This window comes from Geotrypetes seraphini, chromosome 11, assembly GCF_902459505.1.
Source record: "Geotrypetes seraphini chromosome 11, aGeoSer1.1, whole genome shotgun sequence".
Lineage (NCBI taxonomy): Eukaryota > Metazoa > Chordata > Amphibia > Gymnophiona > Dermophiidae > Geotrypetes > Geotrypetes seraphini.
The window spans coordinates 97,726,997-97,750,908 of NC_047094.1; the positions used below are offsets into that span (position 1 = coordinate 97,726,997).

General features: G+C 38.4%; 1 protein-coding gene across 1 annotated transcript in view; it reads left to right on the plus strand.

The window, feature by feature from the left end:
- The window catches only part of SYCP2 (synaptonemal complex protein 2), a 406,987-nt gene that overhangs the window by 261,967 nt on the left and 121,108 nt on the right, over positions 1-23,912 (plus strand). The window contains exon 26 of the mRNA XM_033914513.1: positions 8,657-8,705. Coding sequence (XP_033770404.1) covers positions 8,657-8,705 — 49 coding nt within the window. The remainder of the gene's footprint in view (positions 1-8,656; positions 8,706-23,912) is intronic.

Below are 23,912 nucleotides of genomic sequence, written 5' to 3' on the forward strand. Positions count from 1 at the left end.
ATATTCTCAATGTCTTCAATTAATTCTGTGTCCTTGTCCTCTGATTGTCTTGGAGGTCTGTATACTACACCAAGGAATAGGCATTTCTCTCCGCCTCTGGCCAGGTTTACCCAGATGGATTCCCCAGTGTACTTGACATCTTTGATCCTAGTTGTCTTGATGTTCTCTTTAATGTAAAGTGCTACCCCTCCTCCCAACTTACCCTCTCTGTCTTGGTGAAGCAGGTTGTATCCTGGTATAGTTATATCCCACCCATGAGAGTCTGTGAATCATGTTTCGGATATTGCTACCACGTCAAGATCTGCATTTACTATTTCTATTTCTAGTTCTAGAAATTTATTCCCTGTGCATTAACATACATAGCTCTCCACTCTTTGTGTCTACTAAACTCCTGTAGAGAGTTACCCATCTGAGTTAGAGTGTCTCCTAGCGAATCTTTTGCAGCAAGGGTACTTACCTCTGACTTAGAAGTGGAGTTTTGGTTCACCTCATCAGGATTGTTACTTACTGCTCTGGTATATAAGTGGGTACCCTCCCCCAACTTACCTAGTTTAAAGCCCTTCGAAGCAGGCGGGCTACTCGGTGTCCGAAGACGTTCTTACCTCTGTTGGTCAGGTGGAGTCCTTCTGATCCCTGGAGTCCCTGTAGTGCCTCTCCGTGATTCAGGAATCCGAAGTTCATTTCCCGGCACCATCGTTGTAGCCACTCATTTGTCTTCAGAATACGTTCATCCCTTTCTCTTCCCTTGCCCCTAACAGGAAGAATTGAAGAGAATACTACCTGTGCTCCTGTCTGCTTCAGCCTCTCCCCCAGAGCTCCGAAGTCTCTAGCTATGCCCTCCAGAGTGTTCTTGGCAGTGTCATTCGTTCCGACGTGGATGAGCAGCATTGGGAAGTGGTCCTGGGGCCTGAGAAGCCTATCAAGACAGGCTGTCACATTTCATATTCTGGCTCCAAGCAGACAGCAGATCTCCCTCGACTGCATATCTGGTCTGCATATTGGTCCCTCGGTGCCCCTCAACATGGAGTCCCCGATGACTATTACTCTGCGCTTCTTATGGGGATGTCGATCAGATGTCCCTGGAACTGGAGTCGTGTGATGGGCATCTTCCTGATTCTCATCGGCCGTTCCTTCCTGTAAGATCTGGTTTCTGTTCCTCAGGGTGAGTTGTGGGGTTGATGTGAAGCTACCCTGTGTACGAGAAAAAGAAGAAGATGAAACTAAATAAGGGGGGGGGGGGTCTTCTGCGCTTGCCTGTGGAGGAGGTTACTAGCTGCCACGAGTCGGCGTCTCCAGCCATCTCCTGTACCCCAATCGTTGGTCTCAAAGCTGAAGGTTTGGGCGTCTCCAGGATGGACTTGTCATGCACCTGCACGGTGATGTGGGACAGCTCCTGGACGACCTCATCGATGAATGCCTCATCCTCTCGGATGCTTCTCAAGCGTTTCACCTCCTCCCTCAGGTTCCATAGTTCCTGCAAGATGTCACCGTCCAGCTGTTCCACCTCCTCTGTCTGCCCCCCTGTGAAAGAGGAGTAAGTTCATGCCCCCCAAAATTCTGGAGGAATAACGCTTTGTTTGATAATTAAACAATTTGGGAGGATGGACATCCAAATACAAGAACATGAATGATTAAACTCAAAAAAGTTGCAAGTTCAGAATTATTCCTATGCTCAGAACAAACTCGTGTAAGCTGAAAGATATTATGTGTGTAATTCTAACATTAGCAGAATTCAAATGCTTGTGTTACTGGCTGTGTGTTAATCTACTGCCTCATTCATCCCATATGGAAAGTACGATTGTAAACTGAAAATCCAATATTGTTCCCTGGCAAGTAAAAAGTTTTTTTATTTCCTTGAAACGTGTTTGTAACTTGCTCAATGATTGTCCACTGCATGTCTGCGAACAGATGAGCTGTATCAATTGTGTGGCTTACCATAGAGGCATTTTGCCTCAAGTGTTTCATACAACTTCTTTGTTCCGTGATCCACACCCTGATAGCTCGGGTCGTGCTGCCTATGTATAGGAAATTACATGTGCATTATATAATATATACAACGTGTGTGCTGTCATAAGATGTATTATTTCGTAACTTGTATATCTGCTTGGTTTGTGATGTTTCTACTGAGTTCCTTCTATCGTTTGTTTGCATGCTAGGCAGTGTGCGCAAGCCTTGTGACCCAACATCAATTGGGGGTATTACTCCTTTCCTGAAAGTTGGCACGTGCCAACCTAGATAGGCTATACAAGAATGTTCCTGAAACACTTCATGGAGCTGTAGAACATACCAATGTTTATGGATACTTGAGGCAATGCTTTGTGCTTGGATGGAATACGATAGCACACAGATTTGTTTGGAATTATCTTGTCTTGATCGCCCATCCAACAATAGGTCTCTATTGGCATATTTTGCTCTAAGGAATGCTTGATGAATAGTCTTTTTAGGATATCCCCTTTCTAGCAGTTTGTCAGATAGAAAATGCGCCTCTTTATAAAAATCTTCAATGGATGTACAGATACACCGAATACGTAAAAACTGTCCTATCGGTAGAGCCTTTTTGAGGTTGGTAGGATGACAGCTAGAATACTTCAAATAATTATTTCTTTCTGTAGCTTTGTGATGAACTTTGTTGTGTAATAAATTCCCCTGCTTAACCACTTCAGTATCCAGAAAAGTTACTTGATTCTCATCCATGATAACTGTAAATTGTATGTGTGTGTCTCTAGTGTTAAGCCAAGTGAGGAAAGTTTGCAAATCATCATGAGACCCTGTCCATACCATAAATATATCGTCTATGAACCTGGTCAATAATGTGATGTTCTTGAAAAATATTGATGCATACAGATGTCGTTCCTCAAATTGAAGACTTAAAAACTGTAGTGGTTGTCTCAGTTATTTTACAAATAGACTCGCTATATATATTTATTTTCAAAATGTATGGACCTTCAGGTCACCATACGGGTACACACCCCTGGCCGTACTACTCTTCGTCGGTCCACCTTTTATTAACACATTTATTTGTTTTTTTTCTTTTCTTTTTTTTTTTTAATTTATTGTTCATTATCAATCTTATTTTAAATACTTTAAAACCATCTTAGCTCTGGCTTATAGTGATATTATCCATTCTTCACCTCTCCCGACATGCATGTTTCACACAAGGAAACTTTCTTCAGGGTCAAGGGGAACTGTAACACAATAACACACTGCCTTATTGTCTCAAAATTACACTGGCAACCTAAATCAACTGGAAAGCCTCACTTCATTAATATATTACAGAGTTTAAAGCCCAAACCGAATCCACCCAGACACAATAATCTTTTAGAGTTTCTTACCAACAACAGGAGCTAGTTCACAATGTAAAGATGGCTGCGGTTTGCTATTGTAAGGCGTGGGGAGACGTCATCCGACAATGCATGTACGACGTCATCAACCACCCATGCGGGGCTCAGCTGTGAAATTGGAACTTCAGTACCCGGCATTCATAATATAGATAGCCACTCAATTTCTTCATTGAGCCCTGCAGGAACCAAGGTCTTCAAAGTATAAATCCATTTTTGTTCCTTGTATGCTAAAGCTTTCTGAATATTGCCTCCCTCCCACCCTACTGTAACTGAATCAATGATTCTCTATCTAATGTCAGACCATGTATGGCCCATAAGTTGCCAGTGTCTCACTAATGGTGCCGTGTCCCGTTCCGTACGTACTCTAGATTTGTGTTCAGCTAAATGAACACAAATCTAGAGTGGTGGATCCCATAATTCTTAACCTCCACTCAATGTCAACCATTCATGCCTGATGAACACCCCGACCCCATACTTGTCATGTTTGTCTGTTAACTAGATTGTAAATTCTTCTGAGTAGGGACTGTGTCTTGAATGTTCTAATTTACTGCGCTGCATACATTTAGCAGTGCTATAGAAATAAATTGTGGTTTCAAGTTTCAAGTTTTATTAGATTTGATAAATCGCTTATTACATACTAAGCGAGTAACAATTAAAAATATATTGTATACAACCTTAGAGGGGGGTAAGAAATCACTTACTGACAATACAGACGAACTTAGGTACATAAAGGAGGAACAAAGGTGGGCAAAAGTTACAAAATTGCTATTTTTCAGGAGAAAGAGCGAAAACCAAATAGAGGGGAAAACATTAGGATTGGGATAAAAAGAATTATTTTAAAAAGTAAAAGAAACTTTAAAAAGAAATATTTTAAACTAGATAAAAAATTATTTTAAAAATTAAAAAGAAGCTTTGAAAAGAAATGTTTTTAGGTTGGTTTTAAATAAATTAAGATCTTTAACTTCTCTTATATATAAGGGGAGAGTATTCCAGGTAAATGGGGCCATAACTGAAAATATGTCATGACGTCTGGTTCCAATGATTTTCAAGGAAGGAACCATAAGCAGCCCTTGTGTTGTAGACCATAGGGAACGAGTCGAGTTATATGGAACTAGAAATCGGTCTATGAATTGTGGTTCATTAGTGGATAATGTTTTAAATGTTAAAAGTAGTATTTTGTATGTTATTCGTTGATTGATGGGAAGCCAATGAGAGTCTATTAAAAAAGGTGTTACGTGATCGTATTTTTTACCATTGTGGATAATTTTAATTGCGGTATTTTGGATTATTTGCAAACATTTTTTTTCCTTTTGAGTGATATTTAACAGAAGTGAATTACAGTAATCTAATTTGGATATGACTAGGGAATGTATTAAAATGTTTAATGATTTCAGTTCTAGGAACTTGGACATAGAGCGAATTAAGCGCAAACGATAAAAGCAACATTTTACTACATTGCTGATATACTCATGATAAGAGAATTTGTCATCGATGATAACTCCTAAAAATTTTAATGATGATACTAGCCCAATTGGTATATTGTCTATTAGGAAAGGAGCCGATAATTTTAATCCCAGCTTCATTGGGAAGAACAAGGCCTTAGTTTTAGTTATGTTTAATGCTAGTTTATTTTGTGAGAGCCAATTTTTTATTTTTTCTAATTTTTGATTGATTAGAAATATTTCATTGGTAGTAGTAGATGCCATGAATAGGTTACATTCTAGGGGCCCTTTCTTTCTCCCACCCTGGAACTAGAGGCTTTGGTAGCTAAATCCACTATTCTGGACTGGTTTAGTAATAGAATGGTAAGGAAGGTGAAATTTGTTATTTGCTAATTTCCTTGAGTCCTGCTAAATCAGTCCAGGAAGTCTACAATGGGAGATCTACTGACCGAGGGACCTCTAAAACATCTTGAGATAGCTCCAGGATGTTTTGCTTCCTGGTCCTGAGGGAGGCAGAAATCTTGTGAGATTACTGCAGGAATTTTGATCCAGGATCTTGGTTCATGATGTGAGTCCATAAGTATATTGTTGGTCCATGCTATCTGCTATAATAATTCCCTTAGCGCGCATACGCACTTCAGTTTTCATGACTCAATGCGTCTGTAGCACAGAGACAGCGGCCAAGGAAAGAGAGAGAGAGACAGAAAGACACACAGACAGCAGCCAAGGAGAGAGAGAGAGAAAGAGACAGACACACAGACAGCAGCCAAGGAGACAGAGAGAGAGAGACTGAAAGACAGACAGACAGCGACCAACGAGAGAGAGAAAAAGAGACAGAAAGGCACACAGACAGCAGCCAACGAGAGAGAGAGAGAGACAGAAAGACTCACAGACAGCAGCCAAGGAGAGAGAGAGACAGAAAGAAAGACAGACAGACACATCTATTCTAACACCTGTTAATGTAACGGGCTTAAAGACTAGTTGATCTATTAAATTGATCTATAAAAATGATCTATAATATTGATGCATCATGTTATCTCATGATGATTTGTCATAATCGTCATTCATAGTGCTGTGTTATAATGAACAGTCATGATGATCCGTCATGAAGGTCCTTCCTGAGGATCATTTGTTATATTCCATGTGGTTGAGTTAAAAGGTTGATCTATAATGTTGTCCAAGTGATTGACATAAGTTTTGGAAAAAGAATACTGGCAAATTCCAGGGTTGCATTACTCTTTATACTACTGAAATGTCAGTGGTCTCTGTCTTCATTTGCTGGATGGGGGACACAAGCCACTCATCTAGACTGGTCTAGAAGGACTCAAGGAAAGAAAATTAGCAACTAAAAATAATTTCACATTAAAGTATGTGCATTGTGAAAAAAAGCACATTATTTTGGGTGCATTAAGGGAGGACACACAAATCACATGTGGGGGAAATTTTATAAAAGGGCATGTATACATTTTCCTTAAAGAGCACTTATTTTAGGACTCATTTGTAAAGGCTATATTCTTCAAAAAGTCCTTCAAAAGCCCATTGAAATGCTTTCTTTTTAAAGATACTTTTAATTGCTAATTTTTCTTTTGGAATTTTATTACTATTTTAATTTTTACAAGACCTATACGGGGGTCTTCTCCCCCCTATTGTTTTATCCCTATTCGTTTCCTTTACTGTCAAATATTGTAGTTCTTCCCCCATTTTCCTGTTAGATCTGTTTTGTTTTATTGTCTGACTTATGTTAACAACGTTGTCCCCTCGTACTGAGAAATGTACAACATGTTTTTAGATTTGTCCATCGCTTTGTATTACAATTAAGCGATCCATCAAATTTTATTAACACTTGAAACTTCCAATAAATAACCCAAATATTTCCATATCATTTTTAAAAAAATTATTTAATCAGTGGAGAGAAATATCTTATATGAGGCAAAAAATTAGTTCCCAATATACAGAGACTCATGAGTCCCCCATAAGAGAGCAAAGAGATATAAATGGAAAAAATGAGTGCTTGTTGAAACAATGCAGAGCTGTTACTGGCTTTTAATGTGATCATGTTTGTTGGTTCTGAAATATAAGCAGCTGACATAAGTGCTGATATGATAAAGTTTCTTTGCACTTGTGAAAATTGTATTTTAATTGCTATATTTAGTAATGTATTTGTGCATGAGGAATTTCTAGATAGATGATTATAATTTTGGAAGGTAATAGTGGAAGTCATTCTATATTGGGAGCTAGCCTTTTGCCTCATATATAATTATCCCAGAACTTGAAAGATACTTCTCTCCATTGATTAAAGAATTTATTTAATGATATGGAAATATTTGTGATATTTATTGGAAATATTTTTTGAAGAATTTATTTACAATATCACTTTGTTTTGGACATTTGGGGAAAATTCTATAAACAGTGTCCCAATTATAGGCAGTGGTAGGTGTCCTACTGCTGTCTAACAATCTGGAACGCTCTCCCTTTGTATATAAAAATGGAAAAAAACCTAAAAAATTTTAAAAGCAATTTAAAGTGCTTTCTTTTTAAAGATGCTTTTAACTGAACTACTTTCCCTTAACTATTAATTTTATACTGCTCCCCAGTTCCTAAGTGTTTTTCCCTTATATGTTCCTCACTTTTCTATTACAAGTGTATTTCTTCCCTCTTTTCCTTATGTTTCTATGGCCTATTGGTCAACATTTACCCAGTTTGTACGGTCTGTAGTCTTGTAGTTTATTATAGGAAAGTATGTTTAATTGTCATTTTTGTTAAATGTTAATACTTTTTACTTTGTACAACGCTTTGTAGTATCGAAAAGGCGTTTAATCAAAAATTGAATAAACTATAAACTATAAACAAATCAAGACACATGATTTCTTAAAAAATAACCCCAAGTCAGACCGCCATGCTGTAGGCATCTGTCATGGGTGCAGGGAGGTGCTTAGGAACGCTTAAGCTCGCCCAAGGCTGGGCATGGACATGCTTAAGCAGCCCTAGGCATCTCCCTAGGGCCACGATAGACACCTGAAATATAGGCCATTGAAATAGTGGCCTACATTTCAAATAAATGCATCCGCTAAACTAATCATGGCAAAGGATTCTCCCTGCCATGATCAACTGTGCAGCTACGGCAGGGAAACCCCACCCTGCGAACATCCCTCCTGCCGCCATCCCCAAAACAACCCCCGGCAGAAGGGATGCCCATTCACTCTTACCGGCACCCCCCCACACACACACATGACCCCCTGACCCCCCCTTCCCATAGGAGGAGCCTTAGGCACCTAGGCCAACTGGAATCTTATGCCTCTTTCCCAGTGCTTTATGGGATGCACTGGGCATGACCTTAGACTCCTATTGGCCTTAGGGATCTAGCAAATTGGAGTCTTAGGCCACTCCCAGGCCTAAGACTTCGGTTGGCCCAGGTGCTTCTTAGATATCCTTCCCAGTACATTCTGGGATGCACAGGGAGTGGCCTAAGACTTCAATTTGCTAGATCCTTAAAGCCAATTGGAGTCTTAGGCCAGCTAGCAGTTGCCCTTTAAAATGTTTAATTAACATTTAATTAGCAATCCAGAGCAATAATTAATCTGCTGTTAATTACAGATGCACTTACTGCAGCAAAATTAAACTGCTATCCATTGCTACAGGCACCTGATCCACAAAACTGTTTTTAGGGCAAATTTGCAATTCTTCTCCCTGAGCCCTTGTACTGCTCTTGAAACCAGTAAAACAATTTGTCACATTTATGGGTGCACATGAAAAATGTTAAGTTCCATTTTACAAATGATATACAGCAGACAAAGAATAAACTTAATTCTTAGTACTTAAAAATTATTTTAAAAAGCACCGCTAGCTTTTAACATCTGGTTTATTTTGCTTAAGGAATCCTGATGAAAGCAAATCTGTCATCAAAAAGAATGAAGGAAAAAAGGTACATTTTCTTAACTAGGGTTTATTTAGTCTGTGTTTATTTAGCAAGTTCTTATGCATATTTTGTAATGCTTCTTTGCTCTGGAACTTGCATTCTTACTGATATGAGCCCCTTTATATATTAGTACAGAAGTTCTGTTTCATACTATCTAGTTGACTAACTTTACTGTTGCGTATCAGTAATAGAAGAAAACCCTGAGTATAATGATCCATTATGGAAACAGCACAGAGCTTGATACAAGATGGGCCTTCCCTTTTTCATAGCATCAGACTGTTGGAAACCTTTAATTCTTGCATTCAAGACTATAAAAAAAAAAGAAGTCTGAAATGTTTATTATGTGGATAATACAGTAGATAAATTCCCCAGAGAGACATTTTCTGAGTACAACACCTTAAGTTTCATATTATTTTGATTACTATTATCATCATCATTATCGGACTTCTTGCTTACATCATATACATATGCAACTTAGGATAAATTTATAAGCATTTATATCTTCTTTTATAGTTTGGTGAGTTTTACCTCTTTGTTCCTTTGATGGTCTTCAAGACATTTGAGTATGTGAGAAATAAGATCCTTTCTAATTTGATATTCAAAGCGATTTTCAGTGCAGGAAGGGCAGGAGTCCTGATTAATAGGCTCTCTGTTTACCCTCAAGGATTGCAGAAGGCATCATCTACATTTATCAACTCCACCGCCTTGTGTGTCCCATCTTAGTTTTTCCTTTTGCAAGAGAGTTGGAAAGGTATCGTTTTTTTCTGCTCTGCATCTGTTTATTATTTTAGGGTTTTTAAATCTGATTTTGAGGATTCCTGGTGTTACAGAGGTTCCCAGAGATCCTGGGATAGCTCTGCCTGGAAGAAGATACAGTCTCTGTTTCAGAGGACTATAGCTGGGGGTGGGGGGATGTTAACCTTTTAAGGTGCCTCTCTCACCAGCCTGCAATAACTTTGGAACATCTCAGGGAGGGTTCCCCTGGAAGCGCAGCTTGCCCTGAAATTTTTCACATGCTTGAATGCAGGAGCTAGTAGGGTCAAAGGTTCCAGACCCATGAGGCTGTGTAAAAGGCAGCCCAAAGAGACAAGCCCCTGGAGAAACTTCAGGCTTTTGTGAGGCAGAAATCTTCTCCATGTTCCAGCCTCCGTGAGAACTGATACAGGCAGAACCTTCCTGTTCTGTGAGTCCAGTGCATTACTGTCTATGGGAGGGGGGGGGGGTCACCAAAGAGCAGTTTTAAAGGTATCTGGGGCTCCCTATAAGGTCTCCCTCCTCCAAATTCCTATTTACTGACTTTGACTTTGTTCTCCTGGGCCATTTTTAGGCACCAAAACACTTCCATGGCGGCCAACTTAGATTTCCTAATTTATTTTAAAAGCCTCTCTGTGCCTCAAAACACCATTCTGAGCTCTCTAGGAGGACAGGATATAAAACTAAATAAATAAACAGTGTTCTCCCCAGAAATTTTTTCCAGCCGGGTGGCATGAAAAAGTAGCCGGGTGGGGCGGGACAGGGAAATTTGGTGGTGGGGAAAATTAAAGGCCCCTTTTACTAAGCTGCAATAGCGTTTTTAGAGCGTGCAGAATTGCCGCGCTACACGGCTAGAACTAACGCCAGCTCAATGCTGGCATTAGCATCTAGCACGTGTGGCAATTCTGCGCGAGCTAAGCACACGGTAAAACCGCTATCGCAGCTTAGTAAAAGGAGCCCTAAATGTGTGCTATTTGTATTAGTTAATTATTATTAGTTATTTTCCAAAGCTCAATATGACTGCCTTTCTTAAGGTTTGACACTTGTTCCATAATTTTTTATTAAATTTAAGAAGTATCCAATTCTAGAAGTGAATAATTAGATATTTGCCCTCTTTCAAATGCAGCGTCTCTCAAACTTTTTTAACTCCGGCACACTAAACGAAGCAAATGTTTTTTGTGGCACACTAAATGCAGCAAATGTTTTTCATGGCTGGAAAAAATTTCTGGGGAGAACACTGTTGCCGTTAGTTTTCAAGGTCCAATCACGTCAAAGAATGATGCTTATCTGGTCAGTTGTATAATAAAAAAAATGGATAAGATAACATGAGAAGTGAAATTGTCATGAATCGGAGGGATACATACCCTGTAGGTCCTAAAAGCAGGCTTGTGGATTAGATATAAACTATGAAGGCAGTGGTGTACCTAGCATATGTGACACCCAAGGCCCATTATTTTTTGACATACCCCCCCCCCATCTGTATGAAAAACATGATTTTTAGTAACAATCCACACATCACACAAGAGTGAACCTAGGAAAAGGCAGTGAGCAGTACATCAATACACCCATTATAAAACTAAACAAGCCAGACTAGTACAGATCAATCCTACAGTCAAACCTAACTGAAAACCATGTCTTTCGAACACACAGAACACAGAAAACACTTTCGCCTAGTATGGAATATGTAATCACAAACTAACCCCTCTCCCTTTTACAAAACTGTAATGTAGTTTTTAGCCATGGTGGTAACAGCTCAGACTCTCATAGAATTCTGAGCAACTACTGCCATGGCCAGTGCTAAAAAAACGCTCTACAGTTTTGTAAAAGGGGGGATAAAATAGAAAAACGTAGACAAAGGTTAAATTGAACCTCCAAGAAGCTGGACTCTGCATACAAAGCAACACCACAGAAACAGCGATGCATCTCCCCTAAAGCAAAAAAGTAAATAAATTGAATTTTTTTCTACATTGTCTTCTCTGGTTTCTGCTTTCCTCAATCTTATCACTCTCTTCCTTTCATCCACTGACTACTCTCTCTCTGCCCCTTCTATATAGCATCTTCTCTCCTTGTATTCCCCTTCCATCTTTCACTTCACCCCTATTATTCTGGCATCAATCTTCTTCCCTTCCCTCCTCCAATGGTCTGGCATCTCTCTCCTCTTCTTCCCTTCCTTCTCCCACACTCCCATGGTCTGGCATTTCACTCTCTCCTCTCCCTTCCCCCCACTTCCATCAGCATCTGCCCCCTTTCTTTCCCTCCAACCCAATTCCATCCAGTATCCTTCCCCCTTATGTCTCTCTCTCCTTTCCCTGCACACCAATTCCATCAGCATCTGCCCCCTTTCTCTCCCTCCATCACCCTTCCATACCACCCTGACCCCCTTTTTCTCCCTCCACCACCCTTCTATGCTCCTCTCTCCCTCCAAACTAGCAAGGTCCCATGATGACTGCTTCTGTTGCCTCTGTCTCTGGAAGATGTAAGTGACGTTGGAGGGGGTGGGCCGGCAGACACAGGGAGTTGTGGCAAGGTTCCACAATGTCTGCAGCTGCCGGTCCACCCCTTCCGATGTCACTTACGTCTTCTGGAGGCAGAGGCGTCAAATGAAGTCATCGCGGGACCTTCCTGCACTTCAGTGCGGCTGCCGACTCTGTTTCAGAATAAGTACGGCAGCTGCGCTGAAGTGCAGGTGCCATTTAGAGCAGCTCGGAAGGTTCTGGATCCAGCTGGTTGTGTACCCCCCTAGGGCTGGCACCCGGGGCGGTCTGCCACTGTATGGGGGGACAAAAAATAATAAAAAGAATGGATAACTTGACCGATTTAGACATGTCATACAATTATAACCACAAAAATATGTCATAAAATGTAATTCTAAACTCAAAAGACTCCAGACAAAAAGCAGACTATAGAAAGGAAACCAGAAAAGACCAAACTCATAGTACTAAGATCCAAATGCTAAAATCATACATGTCCATTATGAAGAGACGTGTGGATCCCTGCTAATTATAACGAGTGAGTCTTTAAAATATGAGTCGGTAACGGATAGCCAGACCTGGTGAACAGAAGTGACAAATACTGGAGCCAAACCAGAGCACCGTGATGAAACTTGAATGGAAATATGGATACCTATTTATACTTTTGAGTAAAATTGCGATGCGAACATGTCATAGAAAAGAATAAATAATGTGTAAACTAAAAACCAAGAACAACATATTGTAACACCGAACTCAGAATTAATGAAATAACATGCTAAAATAACTTAAACCCCCCCCCCCTAAAATAGGGCATATACATACTTAAAATGATGGCTGGTTACAAACAGTATGCCTAGGCTATATAAACCTAAACAGAGCAAAAGTAAACGTATGGGAAATGAACAGCTGATAATGCAGAGTGTATCTTGAAAACATAAGCCGATAGTAGCTCAAAGACAAGCCGACTGGGTAGATGAAAAGTAAAACCTGGGAAAGATCTAAATTATTGTTCAAATGAGCTTCTATTAAAACCAAAGAATAAAACCACAGCACTCGGGAAAGTAAAAAAGGGAGAGTAAAATGGACTTACCGAAAAGGTCTCTGCACTGATGAGATAAACTCGTACGCAGAATAAATGTGAACACGCGACAGTGGGGCTATGATATTTGATCATTTGAAAGAGACGCCAAAAAAGTGTCGGCAGTGGATTGAATGCACACTGATAGGGGAGGGGCATCGGGCTTTTAAAAAAGGCTGCTTTAATAAATAAATGAAAATACTGGTGAAAAACTAAATAAAAAACCAAAACCATGATAAAATGCCGAACCTGACTGCAAGTGGTAGTGAAAGTAGCATAAGGCACCCGTAGTACTGTTACTGCCAGAGCTGCTTAGAATAAAGAACTGTGCTGTACATGAGGAGAAAAAAGAAAGAATGAGGTGATAAAATGTAAAGTGCTGGCCCCTCACTGCACCACTTGATAAAACTAAGGAGCGATGTTCTAGAGCAGGGGTGCCCACACTTTTTGGGCTTGCGAGCTACTTTTAAAATGACCAAGTCAAAATGATCTACCAACAATAAAATTTAAAAAAAACACACTGTACGCATAGAAAATGTTAATTATCATTCCTATTCCGGGGTTTTTTCAAAGAGGTCAAAGCAGATGACTCTATGCATTGTCACTTCAGTAACAACCATACAAAAATAGACAAATATACCCCCTCCCTTTTTACTAAACCACGATAGCAGTTTTTAGTGCAGGGAGCTGCACTGAATGCCCAGTGCTGCTCTCAACGCTCATAGGCTCCCTGCACTAAAAACCATTATTGCGGTTTAGTAAAAGGGGACCATAGTGTAAAATATAGACAGCAGATAAAAATTCAGACACATTTTGATCACTAAATTGAAAATAAAATCATTTTTCCTACCTTTGTTGTCTGGCGATTTCATGAGTCTCTGGTTGCACTTTCTTCTTCTGACTGTGCATCCAATCTTTCTTCCCTTCTTTTAGCCTGTATGCTTCCTCTCCTCCAGACCTCAATCCCTCCCCCAACTTTTTCTTCCTCTCTCCCTGCCCTTTCTTTCTTTCTCTCTTCATGCCCCCTTTCTTTTTTTCTGTTTCTCTTCTGTCTTCCTGCCTGCCCTCTTTCTTTCTTTCTCCCTGCCCTCCCCCAAGCCGCTGCCATCGGGGAACAGGCCCCCCAAGCCGCCGCCATCGGATAACAGGCCCCAAAGCCGCCGCCCCAAACTCTCCCTGCTTCAGGCCGATCAACCTTCCTCTCTCCCCGACGTCAATTCTGTCATCGGAGAGGAAGTTCCGGCCCAGCCAGGCAGCGATTGGCTTGCCAGAACTTCCTCTCCGAAGGCAGAATTGATGTCAGGGAGAAAGGAAGGCTGATCGGCCTAAGATCGCGATCGACCTATTGGGAGAAATGCTGCTGGGTCTTGCCTTCGCGGAAACAGAAAGTAGGCAGGACCCGGCAGCAAGAAGAGCAAATTGTAAGCTTCACTGACTTGTCTCCCGCCTTAGCCCGTAGCGAACGTATGCTTCGGGGCTCTAACATGTGCGTGCCGGCTTCCATTCTCTTCCTCCCCCCCCGGACATAACTTCCGGTTTCGGAGGGAAGAGTAGGGAAGCCGGCATGCACACGTTAGAGCCCCGGAGCATAAGTTCGCTACAGGCTAAGGCCTGAAATCTCCAAGCTGTTTGTTTTTTGGTTTTTTTTAATGTTGAGCAGTGGCGGCAGCAGCAGAATTAGCTAGGCAGTCATCTAAATTACCTGGGCGGACCGCCCGGCTAAAAGGCCCTAGGGAGAGCACTGCATAAATACATTTTACTAGTGATTGAGTATTATGAACTCCTCAGGCCTTTCTACCCCTTTATCATGCCAGTTTTGTGCTGGATAGTTGACTGAGGAACGTCCATGCACCAAGTGCTGCAGGACATGTGAGGGGGAGGCAAGAGCACTAAGCTTAGCCCCCCCCCCCCCCCCCCCCCCCTCAGTCTCTTCAAGGCTTTGAAGTTGCAGGAATCTCATTTGAGTCAAAAATCCCTTCTGGAGCCCTTGAATTGCAACTTGTCTTCGTTGTCAAAACACAAGTATGCAGATACCTCTGAGCCCCTGAGGAGACATGAAGGTTCCCTGCAGAAGTTCTCTGGAGATCCAGTGCAGGGTTTTGACTCTGCTTTCATGAGTTGATGTTTGGAATTTAATGGGTCCTCCACATTGTCTGGAGCTTTGCTGGTGATTGTGCAGGGAGTGGTACCTTCGCAGTGCATAGTTCCTCAGCAGAAAGCTTTACCACTGGAACTAGAGGTCCAGTTGGAAAAAGACTGGGAAGGTTTGGAGTCAGGGTCTATGCCTCTATTTCAACAAAATGAATCCTCAGATTAGAGGATTCCAGATCTCAGGTTGGCTACAGTAGCCAAGAGTGGCAGCCCTGGATCAGGGAGAGGACCCATTGGTGTGCAGGCTTTTCAAGGTGACGATCCTTATGGAAGTCATTACAGTAACTTTGCGGGAATTAAGTTTGGATCTCCCGCCGTCTACCAATGCTTAAATATCTCTTATGAACAGCACTGATCCAGTTTTTCCCATCGTACCCTGAGATATTGTGATGTTGACAGAGCACTGGAAAGCGCCAGAGGGCTCTCTGAAGGTTACCAGTGCTATGACAAAATTGTCCCTATTGACGCCTGAATTCCAGTAGCTTTTTACTCTGCCTAAGGTGGATTTGCTAGTGGCACAAGTCACTAAGTGGACTTCACTTCCTAGTGAGGGAGGAGTGATACTGAAAAGATCCTCAGGATTGCAGGGTGGACTTGGTCCTCAAAAAACAGTTTGTGGCTTTAGCTCTGGGACTAAAAGCAGTGGCTGTGGCTTCCTTTGTAGTACACACCTACCATAAGATGCTGCACAGGGCTCTATCTATGGAGGAGAGTGCATACCCCTTGGTGTTTGTTGCTGTCAGGGGTAGACTATGTTACAGACAGAGGTGTTTAGGGTCATGAGCAAAGTGTCTGCTTATTCTGTCTTCGCCCGAAGAATGCTCTGGTAAGACAATGGGCAAGAGATTCTACTTCAAAGGCTACTCTGAGCAGGCTTCTTTTTACGAGGGGCTGGCCAATCTCATGGTAAATGAGATGGATCGTCATCTAAAATCATTGCCAGACAGTAGACTACATGCCCCAGGAGGGTCAAGTCATGGCTCCTTTCATGGCTATAGACATTCTCACCATGGAATGGTGGGTTCCTCTGCTCAGTGCTCTAGACAGAGGTTTGGAGGTTCCAGATGTCCTCAGGCATCAGCTCTCTGATCAGCAGCTAGCGCAAAGAAGACCAAATGATACCAGGCTGCAGTCTGAGCTTCTCCGAACAGAAGGAAGGGTGGGCGATATGCTGTTCAGACATATGGGTGCTGGATATCCTTCAAGAGGAAGGCTTTACAGACTCTCCGGCAGTAAGACCAGAAAGAGCTGCCAAAGTCAGAGCCACGGTAAACTGGCTTCTGAAGATACAAGCATGGAACCAGTACCAGACACAGAATCAGGCTTGGGCAGATACTCGATATACTTTATCATGCCCAAGAAAGTCTTAGATGTTTGGGGACTCATCCTGGATCTGAAGTCTGTTATTGTGGCGCTGAAGATGCCCAGATTCTAGATGAAAACCATGCATTCAGTCATGGCTACAGTGGCACTAGGGGAAATCCTAGCCTTGCTAGATTTGATGGAGGCATATTTACATATTCTCACTTTCCCGGAACACAGAAAGTTTTTCAGGTTTCATGTTCTGGAGAGACATTTCTAGTTCTCGGCGCTCCCTTTCGGGTTGGCAACAGTGCCTTGGACCTTCAGGAAGGTGATGGTGGTTGCTGCAGTACACCTTCACAAGGCAGGGATCCTGATTCATCCATGCTTGGACAATTGTGTGATCAGAGCTCTGTCCAAAGCTGAAGGTCACCAGGCAGTGACAAAGGTTGTCCAGCTCCTGCAGGACCTGGAATTGGATCATCAATTTCCACATGAATCATCTGGACCTGGTCCAATCCCTGGAGTATCTGGGGATTCCTTTTGACACAGCAGAGGGCCGTGTTTTCCTTCCAGAAGCATGCAAGCTGAAACTCAAATGCCAGATGTCAGAGATTCTAGCTATTCCAATTCCTACAGTGTGGCACTACCTTCAGGTGCTGGGATCCATGGTAGTGATCATAGGCGTGGTGCCATGGGCTAAAGTCCATGTACACTTTCTCCAGAGTGCAATCCTGTCCCGTTGGTCTCCACAAATAGATCTGCTCCAGAGTCTGCTACACTGGACAGTGGAAGCGCGTCATAATCTGTCCCAATGGCTCCAGGTAGAGACGCTAGCCAAGGGCTGGCCTCTCTGCATCCCCTCATGGGTGATACTGATGATGGATGCCACCTTGTATGGCTGGGGAGTCTTTTGTGAAGGATCACCCAGTGCATTGTTTTTTTTTTTTTTTTTTTTTTTTTTTTCATAATCTTTATTCATTTTCTTTTGTTACAACAAGTGTTTCATATAAACTTATTAAAAACTTAAATACATACACTTGATATACATACTTATCATCATCAAGTTTAAGTTTTTTTTTAGAAAATTAATGTTATACAATTTTATAATATTATGTAGTAAATCTAAATTTATATAATTTCTTTTGAATGTAGAATTCCCCCTCCCTCCCTCCCAATCAATCAATAATATTTAAAAACAACTTTATTGTAAATTCATTCAACATTGATATAGTGTGTAAAAATCAAAAATAAAATCCCATTTCATTCCCTTCTAATCAATTTTAACTTGGGAAAATTTAATCATTCATTACAAAATTCTGTTAATGGTCTCCATATCTTTTGAAATTTATTAATATATCCTTTTTGTGTTGCTATGGTAAGCTCCATTTTATATATATGACAAACAGAATTCCACCAGAAAGTGTAATTTAATTTGTCATGATTTTTCCAATTCAATGTGATTTGTTGTATTGCTATTCCAGTTAAAATAAATAAAAGTTTGTTATTATTTGATGTTATTTGACTTTTTGTTCTCATTGTTGTTCCAAATAATATAGTATCATATGTCAAGGCTACTGGGTTTTCTAACATCCTATTAATTTGAGGCCAAATTGATTTCCAGAATGTTAAGATGAATGGACAAAAGAATAGAAGATGGTCTAATGTCCCAATTTCAACATGACAGTGCCAGCATCTATTAGATTTAGAGCTATCTATTCTATGTAAACGTGTAGGGGTCCATAAAGCTCTATGTAAAAGAAAAAACCAAGTTTGTCTCATAGATGCTGACACTGTACATTTTAACCTCCAAGACCAAAGTCGTGGCCATTGAGATGCACTAATTTGGTGCTTTATCTCAATGCTCCAAATGTCTCTAAGACCATTTTTTGGTTTTTTATTTATATATCCGGATATTAATTTATACCACTGTGCAGCTTCATGTCCTATTGAATTTATCTGGAAACACAAGAATTCCAAGCTGTGATAATTAGTAAGATTTTTCCATTCAGGGAACCCTTCCTGAATGGATTGCTTCAATTGCAACCATCTAAAATATTGTGTTTTATTAAGATCAAATTTATGTTGCAATTGTGAAAACTCCAGCATTTTACCATTTTTTATTATGTCGTCTAAAGTACGAATACCTGCTATTATCCAGTTTTTCCAGATTATTTTGAAACCGCCTATTTTGATCTTGGGGTTTAACCAAATTGTTTGAGTTGTTGATTTATTAATTGGAATAGGAGTTAGATTACTTATATATCTTAAAGTTTTCCATGTATCCATGAATATTTTATGTTCTTTGTATAGCCTTGGCATTTTGACACTAACTACATGGCTAAGACGTAATGGAAACATAAGTCTCCATTCTAGCCAAAACCAATCTGGGATATTTACAGTGGGTTCTGGGAGGATCCAATACATACCTTGACGTAAAATATAGGCTTGATGATACCTATAAAAGTTGGGAAAATTTACCCCTCCCTCCGCAATTGGTCTTTGCAATGACACTAATGCAATTCTGGGGTTTTTCCCAAGCCAAATAAATTTTGTTAATATCCTATTTAATTTTTTATAAAAAGAATTTTGGAAGAAAACTGGTATCATTCCCATTTGGTAACAAACTACAGGCAATATCATCATTTTAACAGTTTGTATTCTTCCCCACCATGATAAGTGTAAGGGGTTCCATTGCTCACACATCTCTGTCACTTTTTGTAATAAATTTTTTTCATTAATTTTCATTGTATCTTCCAAATTTTTTGTAATCCAAATTCCAAGGTATTTAATAGCATCTTCCTTCCAAACAAAAGAAAATGAATTAAATAAACTTTTTGTACAATGTATATTTAATGGAAGTATTTCTGATTTATTCCAGTTTATTTTATATCCTGAAAATTTTCCGAATTTTTCTATTAGTTCAAGTAGATATGGAATGGTAGTTTCTGGATTCTTCAAATATAATAGTAAATCATCAGCATAAGCTGATATTTTATATTCTTTATCTGAATGAATTATACCTTGTATCTCCTTTACTTGTTGGATTGCTAATATTAGGGGTTCTAAAACTATATCAAACAGTAAAGGAGACAAAGGACAACCTTGTCTAACTCCTCTTTGTAGATTAAATTTTTCTGAAAACATATTATTAATGTATAATCTAGCAGAAGGGGAGCTATATAATGTTTGTATCATTTGTGTGAATCCAGGACCTATACCAAACCATTCCATTGCTTGATACATAAATGTCCATTCTATTCTATCAAAAGCCTTTTCTGCATCTAAAGAAGCAGCGAAAGTAGGCTCGTTCATTTTCTTTGTTAAGTATAATATATGGAATGCTAGTCTAGTGTTATGAGATGAATGTCTTTGAGCAACAAATCCTGTTTGAGACATACTTATAATATGTGGGAGAGCTTTAGCCAATCTTAACGCAAGGATTTTTGTTAATAATTTTCCATCTACATTTATTAAAGAAATTGGTCTATAGTTCGACACCAAAGTGGGATCTTTATTTGGCTTTGGCAAAACTATTGTTAATGATTCAGCCATAGTGCCATTTGTACAACCTTTATTAAGTTGATATTGAAAAAGATTTAATAAATAGGGTAATAAAAAGTTTTGAAATGTTTTATAAAATTCAACTGTATAACCATCCCCACCTGGAGCGGATCCAACTCTAAGGGATTTCAAAGCTGTTTCTAATTCTTTTAGTGATATTGGTTCTTCCATACTTCGTTTTATATGTTCAGGAACTTTTGGACCCTTTAATAATTTCAAGAATTCTAAACCTTCTTTTTCTTTATTTAAATAAGTCTCGGAAGAATAAAGAGTTTTATAGAATTTTAGAAATTGTTTTAAGATTGGTTCAATTTGTGTAAGTGTTTCACCATTTTCATCTTTTATAGCAATTATTTTTGTTTTCTTTTTTTTCACTTTTAGATAATTTGCCAATATTCTTCCCGACTTATTTGAGTTTCCATAATACAATGCCTGCTGTGCAAATAAATCTTTCCTTATCATTTTTGATGATATTTCATTGTATTTACATTTGAGTTTTAATAGTTCTTGTTGTATAGAATATTCCCATTTTTCTATTAGTTTTAATTCTAAATTTTTAATTTCTTTTTCTAAATTAGCATATTGTTTTCTATTTTGTTTGTTAAGATAAGCCGAATAAGAAATGATTTGTCCCCTTATTGATGCTTTAAATGCATCCCATAATGTTTCTCTAGAGATCTCATCTTTATCATTCATTTGAAAAAAATCTTTCATTTTTATTTGAAAATTTTCACGAAATATTGGATCAGCAAGCAATGTATTATCAAACTTCCATATTGGTCTATTTGTATTTTGATCTGTGATCTTAATTTCAATCCATACCCCACCATGATCAGATAAAATAATTGGATCAATGGCAGCTTTTGTTACTTGATGTGCTAGGTGTTTTGATATAAAAATATAATCTATTCTTGAAAAGGAATTGTGAACATGAGAACAGAATGAAAATTCCCGTCCATTAAAATGAAGTATTCGCCAAATATCTATTAAATCACAAGTTTGTATTAAATTATCTAATCCCATTGATTTCATATATCTACTTGGGTTTTTGTCCAATAGAGGATCCATAACAGCATTAAAATCCCCAGCTACTATTAGATTTGAAGTAGCCAGTGGCAATATCAATTGTTGAAGAGTTTTAAAAAATTCATTTTGGTTCGAATTAGGGGCGTATATATTAATCAACGTCATGGTAGTATTTCCCATATTCATTTCCACAATTATCCATCTTCCATTAATATCTGTTGCCTTTAATTTGAATGTAGCAGTACATTTTTTATTTACCAGAATAGCAACACCTGCTTTTTTCTTTGTAGCTGGTGAGAAAAAACAATGTTTGACCCAACCTCCTTGTAGTTTACTAGATTCAATATTTGAGAGGTGGGTCTCTTGTATAAAGCATAAATCCGCGTTTTGTCTTTTTAAAAATAATAGAGCTTTTTTCCTTTTTATCATATGATTTAGACCATTAACATTTAAGGATATTATTTTAAGATCCATTTATGCATTTTTGATATATTTTCCTTAAAATTATATGAATTAGTTTTCTTAATTTTTTTTTCCCAATTTTTAAATATTTTAGAATATACCCTTTTCCTTTTTTTTCCCATTCTTCATTATATTTCCCCCTTCCCTTCCCTCCCTTCCCTCCCTTCCCCCCCCATTTTAATATGACCACTTGGATACGCATTTTGAGGTTAGGTGTATATAACTCCTACAAGCTATTAAAATATTTAACTATATTTACTACAATTATTATTTATTTTATTTTTATTTATTTTTTATATTTTCCCTTTAGAGGTGTTTTAATTTATTATAAATTCCCAATGTATAATTTATTTTTTGAGTTTATTATTATATTTTGGTTTGTATTATATAATAATGTAATTGTTTTTTAACAGTAATTTCTAAGTGGTGTCTAGAAATGTTTTCATTTTTAAATATTAAGTTTAAATTATTTTCTTTTCCCTTTCTTTAAGGAAATTATTACTTATGACAACATTGTATACCACAAATTCAGTTAGATATGAATTAATTTAAAATAATGAATATTATAATTCAAATATTATAACTTATATTTTTAAGTCTTAGGTATATGTTTGAAGGCAGTCATAAAGGATGAACAGATTTCTCCACAGTCCAACCTTCAGGAGATTATCTTTTCCTTTCAAAATAGTTATTAGTATTATTCGATAATAAGTTCTTGTTTATGAGGTCATTGGCTGTTCATATTGATCGAGGAAATCTTGAAGTTTTGTAGGATCTAGAAAATTTTGAGTCTTGTTAGCAATGGTAATTTTCATTACTGCTGGATAAAGAAGGCCATATCTAGCCCCTAGAGCTCGCAGTTGGGGTCTCATGTCCAGGAATTGTTTTCTTCGTAGTGCAGTCTCTTTTGCAAAGTCAGGAACTATGTGGATTCTTGCATCCTGACATTTGAGGTTTTTGTTTTCCTTTGCTAGTTGGCAGATTTCTACTGCTTGTTGGTGTCTCAATAGTTTGAATATTAAAGTTCTTGGTCTTGATTGAAGGTTTTTATTCTGTGTTGGTATTCTGTGTGCTCTTTCTATTTCTAATGCAGTTTTGAATTTTAAAGGTAGTATTTTAGGTAGAAATTGTTCCAGGAATGTTATAGGGTCATTTTTTTCTACCCCTTCCGGAATTCCGATGATCCTTAAATTATTTCTTCTTTCTCGATTTCTGCTGTCTTCCAAGTCTCTTTTAATTTCTTCAACTTCTTTCCATATTATTTTAGATTTTCTCATGTCTGTATTCAGTTGTTCTGTATTGTTTTCTATGTCATTTATTTTATTTTCAACTATATCCACTCTTTTGGTGAGAATTGCAGCATCTTCAATTGCTTTTTTTAATTTTTTATTGCTGTCTAATACTATTTCTTTAATTTGTCTCAACTCTTCCATGACGTCAGGGGTTTCATCTGATGGTAACGGAACTTTTGAGGGTGTGTTATTTGGCTCTGGTTTTGATCTTTTATTGCTGCTACCAATACCGGAACCACTTGCTTCTGAATCATTTTTGTTTTGTTGTTTTTTAGATGTCATCTTTTGTTATTCTTTTCTTCTCTTTATCTCAGCTTATATTTACTGTCTCTTTGTATCAGTTTCAATATTTTGCCGCTTTTCTCTTTTCTTTTCTTTTGAGTCTCCAATTTATGTTTTTACAATTTTGCTATATCAATTTTATAAAGAAAATAATGGTGATATTCTATCAGGATTTGTTTCTATTTTTTTTTTAAAATAGACAAATTTTTCCTTTTTCTTTTTCAGCCTTTTTCTTTTCTTAGTTTTTTGTCTCAATCTTGTATTTAGATCAGACTCAAGACTTTTATTTCAGTGTTCTTAGAGCAACTGTCAGTTATTTGTCTCTAGTTCTATTGCTGTGAGTAAAAAAAAATGTCAGTAGTCCTTTTCTCTATTTCTCTTCTTTCATGCCTTATCTCAGCCTCTATGAAGGCAATAACACTCAAATTAACAGCGTTTTTTCCTCTTAGGTTTTTTTTTTTTTTTTTTTTGGTTGGTCAATCTTTTATATGTTTATTTTACTAATTCTGTTAGTCACTTTACATCAGCGCTGAATGATTGATAATCCTTTTTTTTTTTTTCTCCTTTTATAAGCCTATTCACAGCCCTTACCAAGGAGAGCAATACTTTGTCTAGTATTCTTGAAGTATATGTCTTTATCAGTTTTCAGCGCCTCTCAATTATCTCGGTATTATTTTTCTTCATGTTAAAAAAAAAAAAAAAAACCGTTACTCCTTTATTCTATAATCTTTCTCACAGCCAAAGCTTTTATATCGGATTCTGTTTCAATTTCAGCAGAGGAGGTTTACATTTATATTATATTTATATTAATCATTCACAGTGAAGTAAAGTC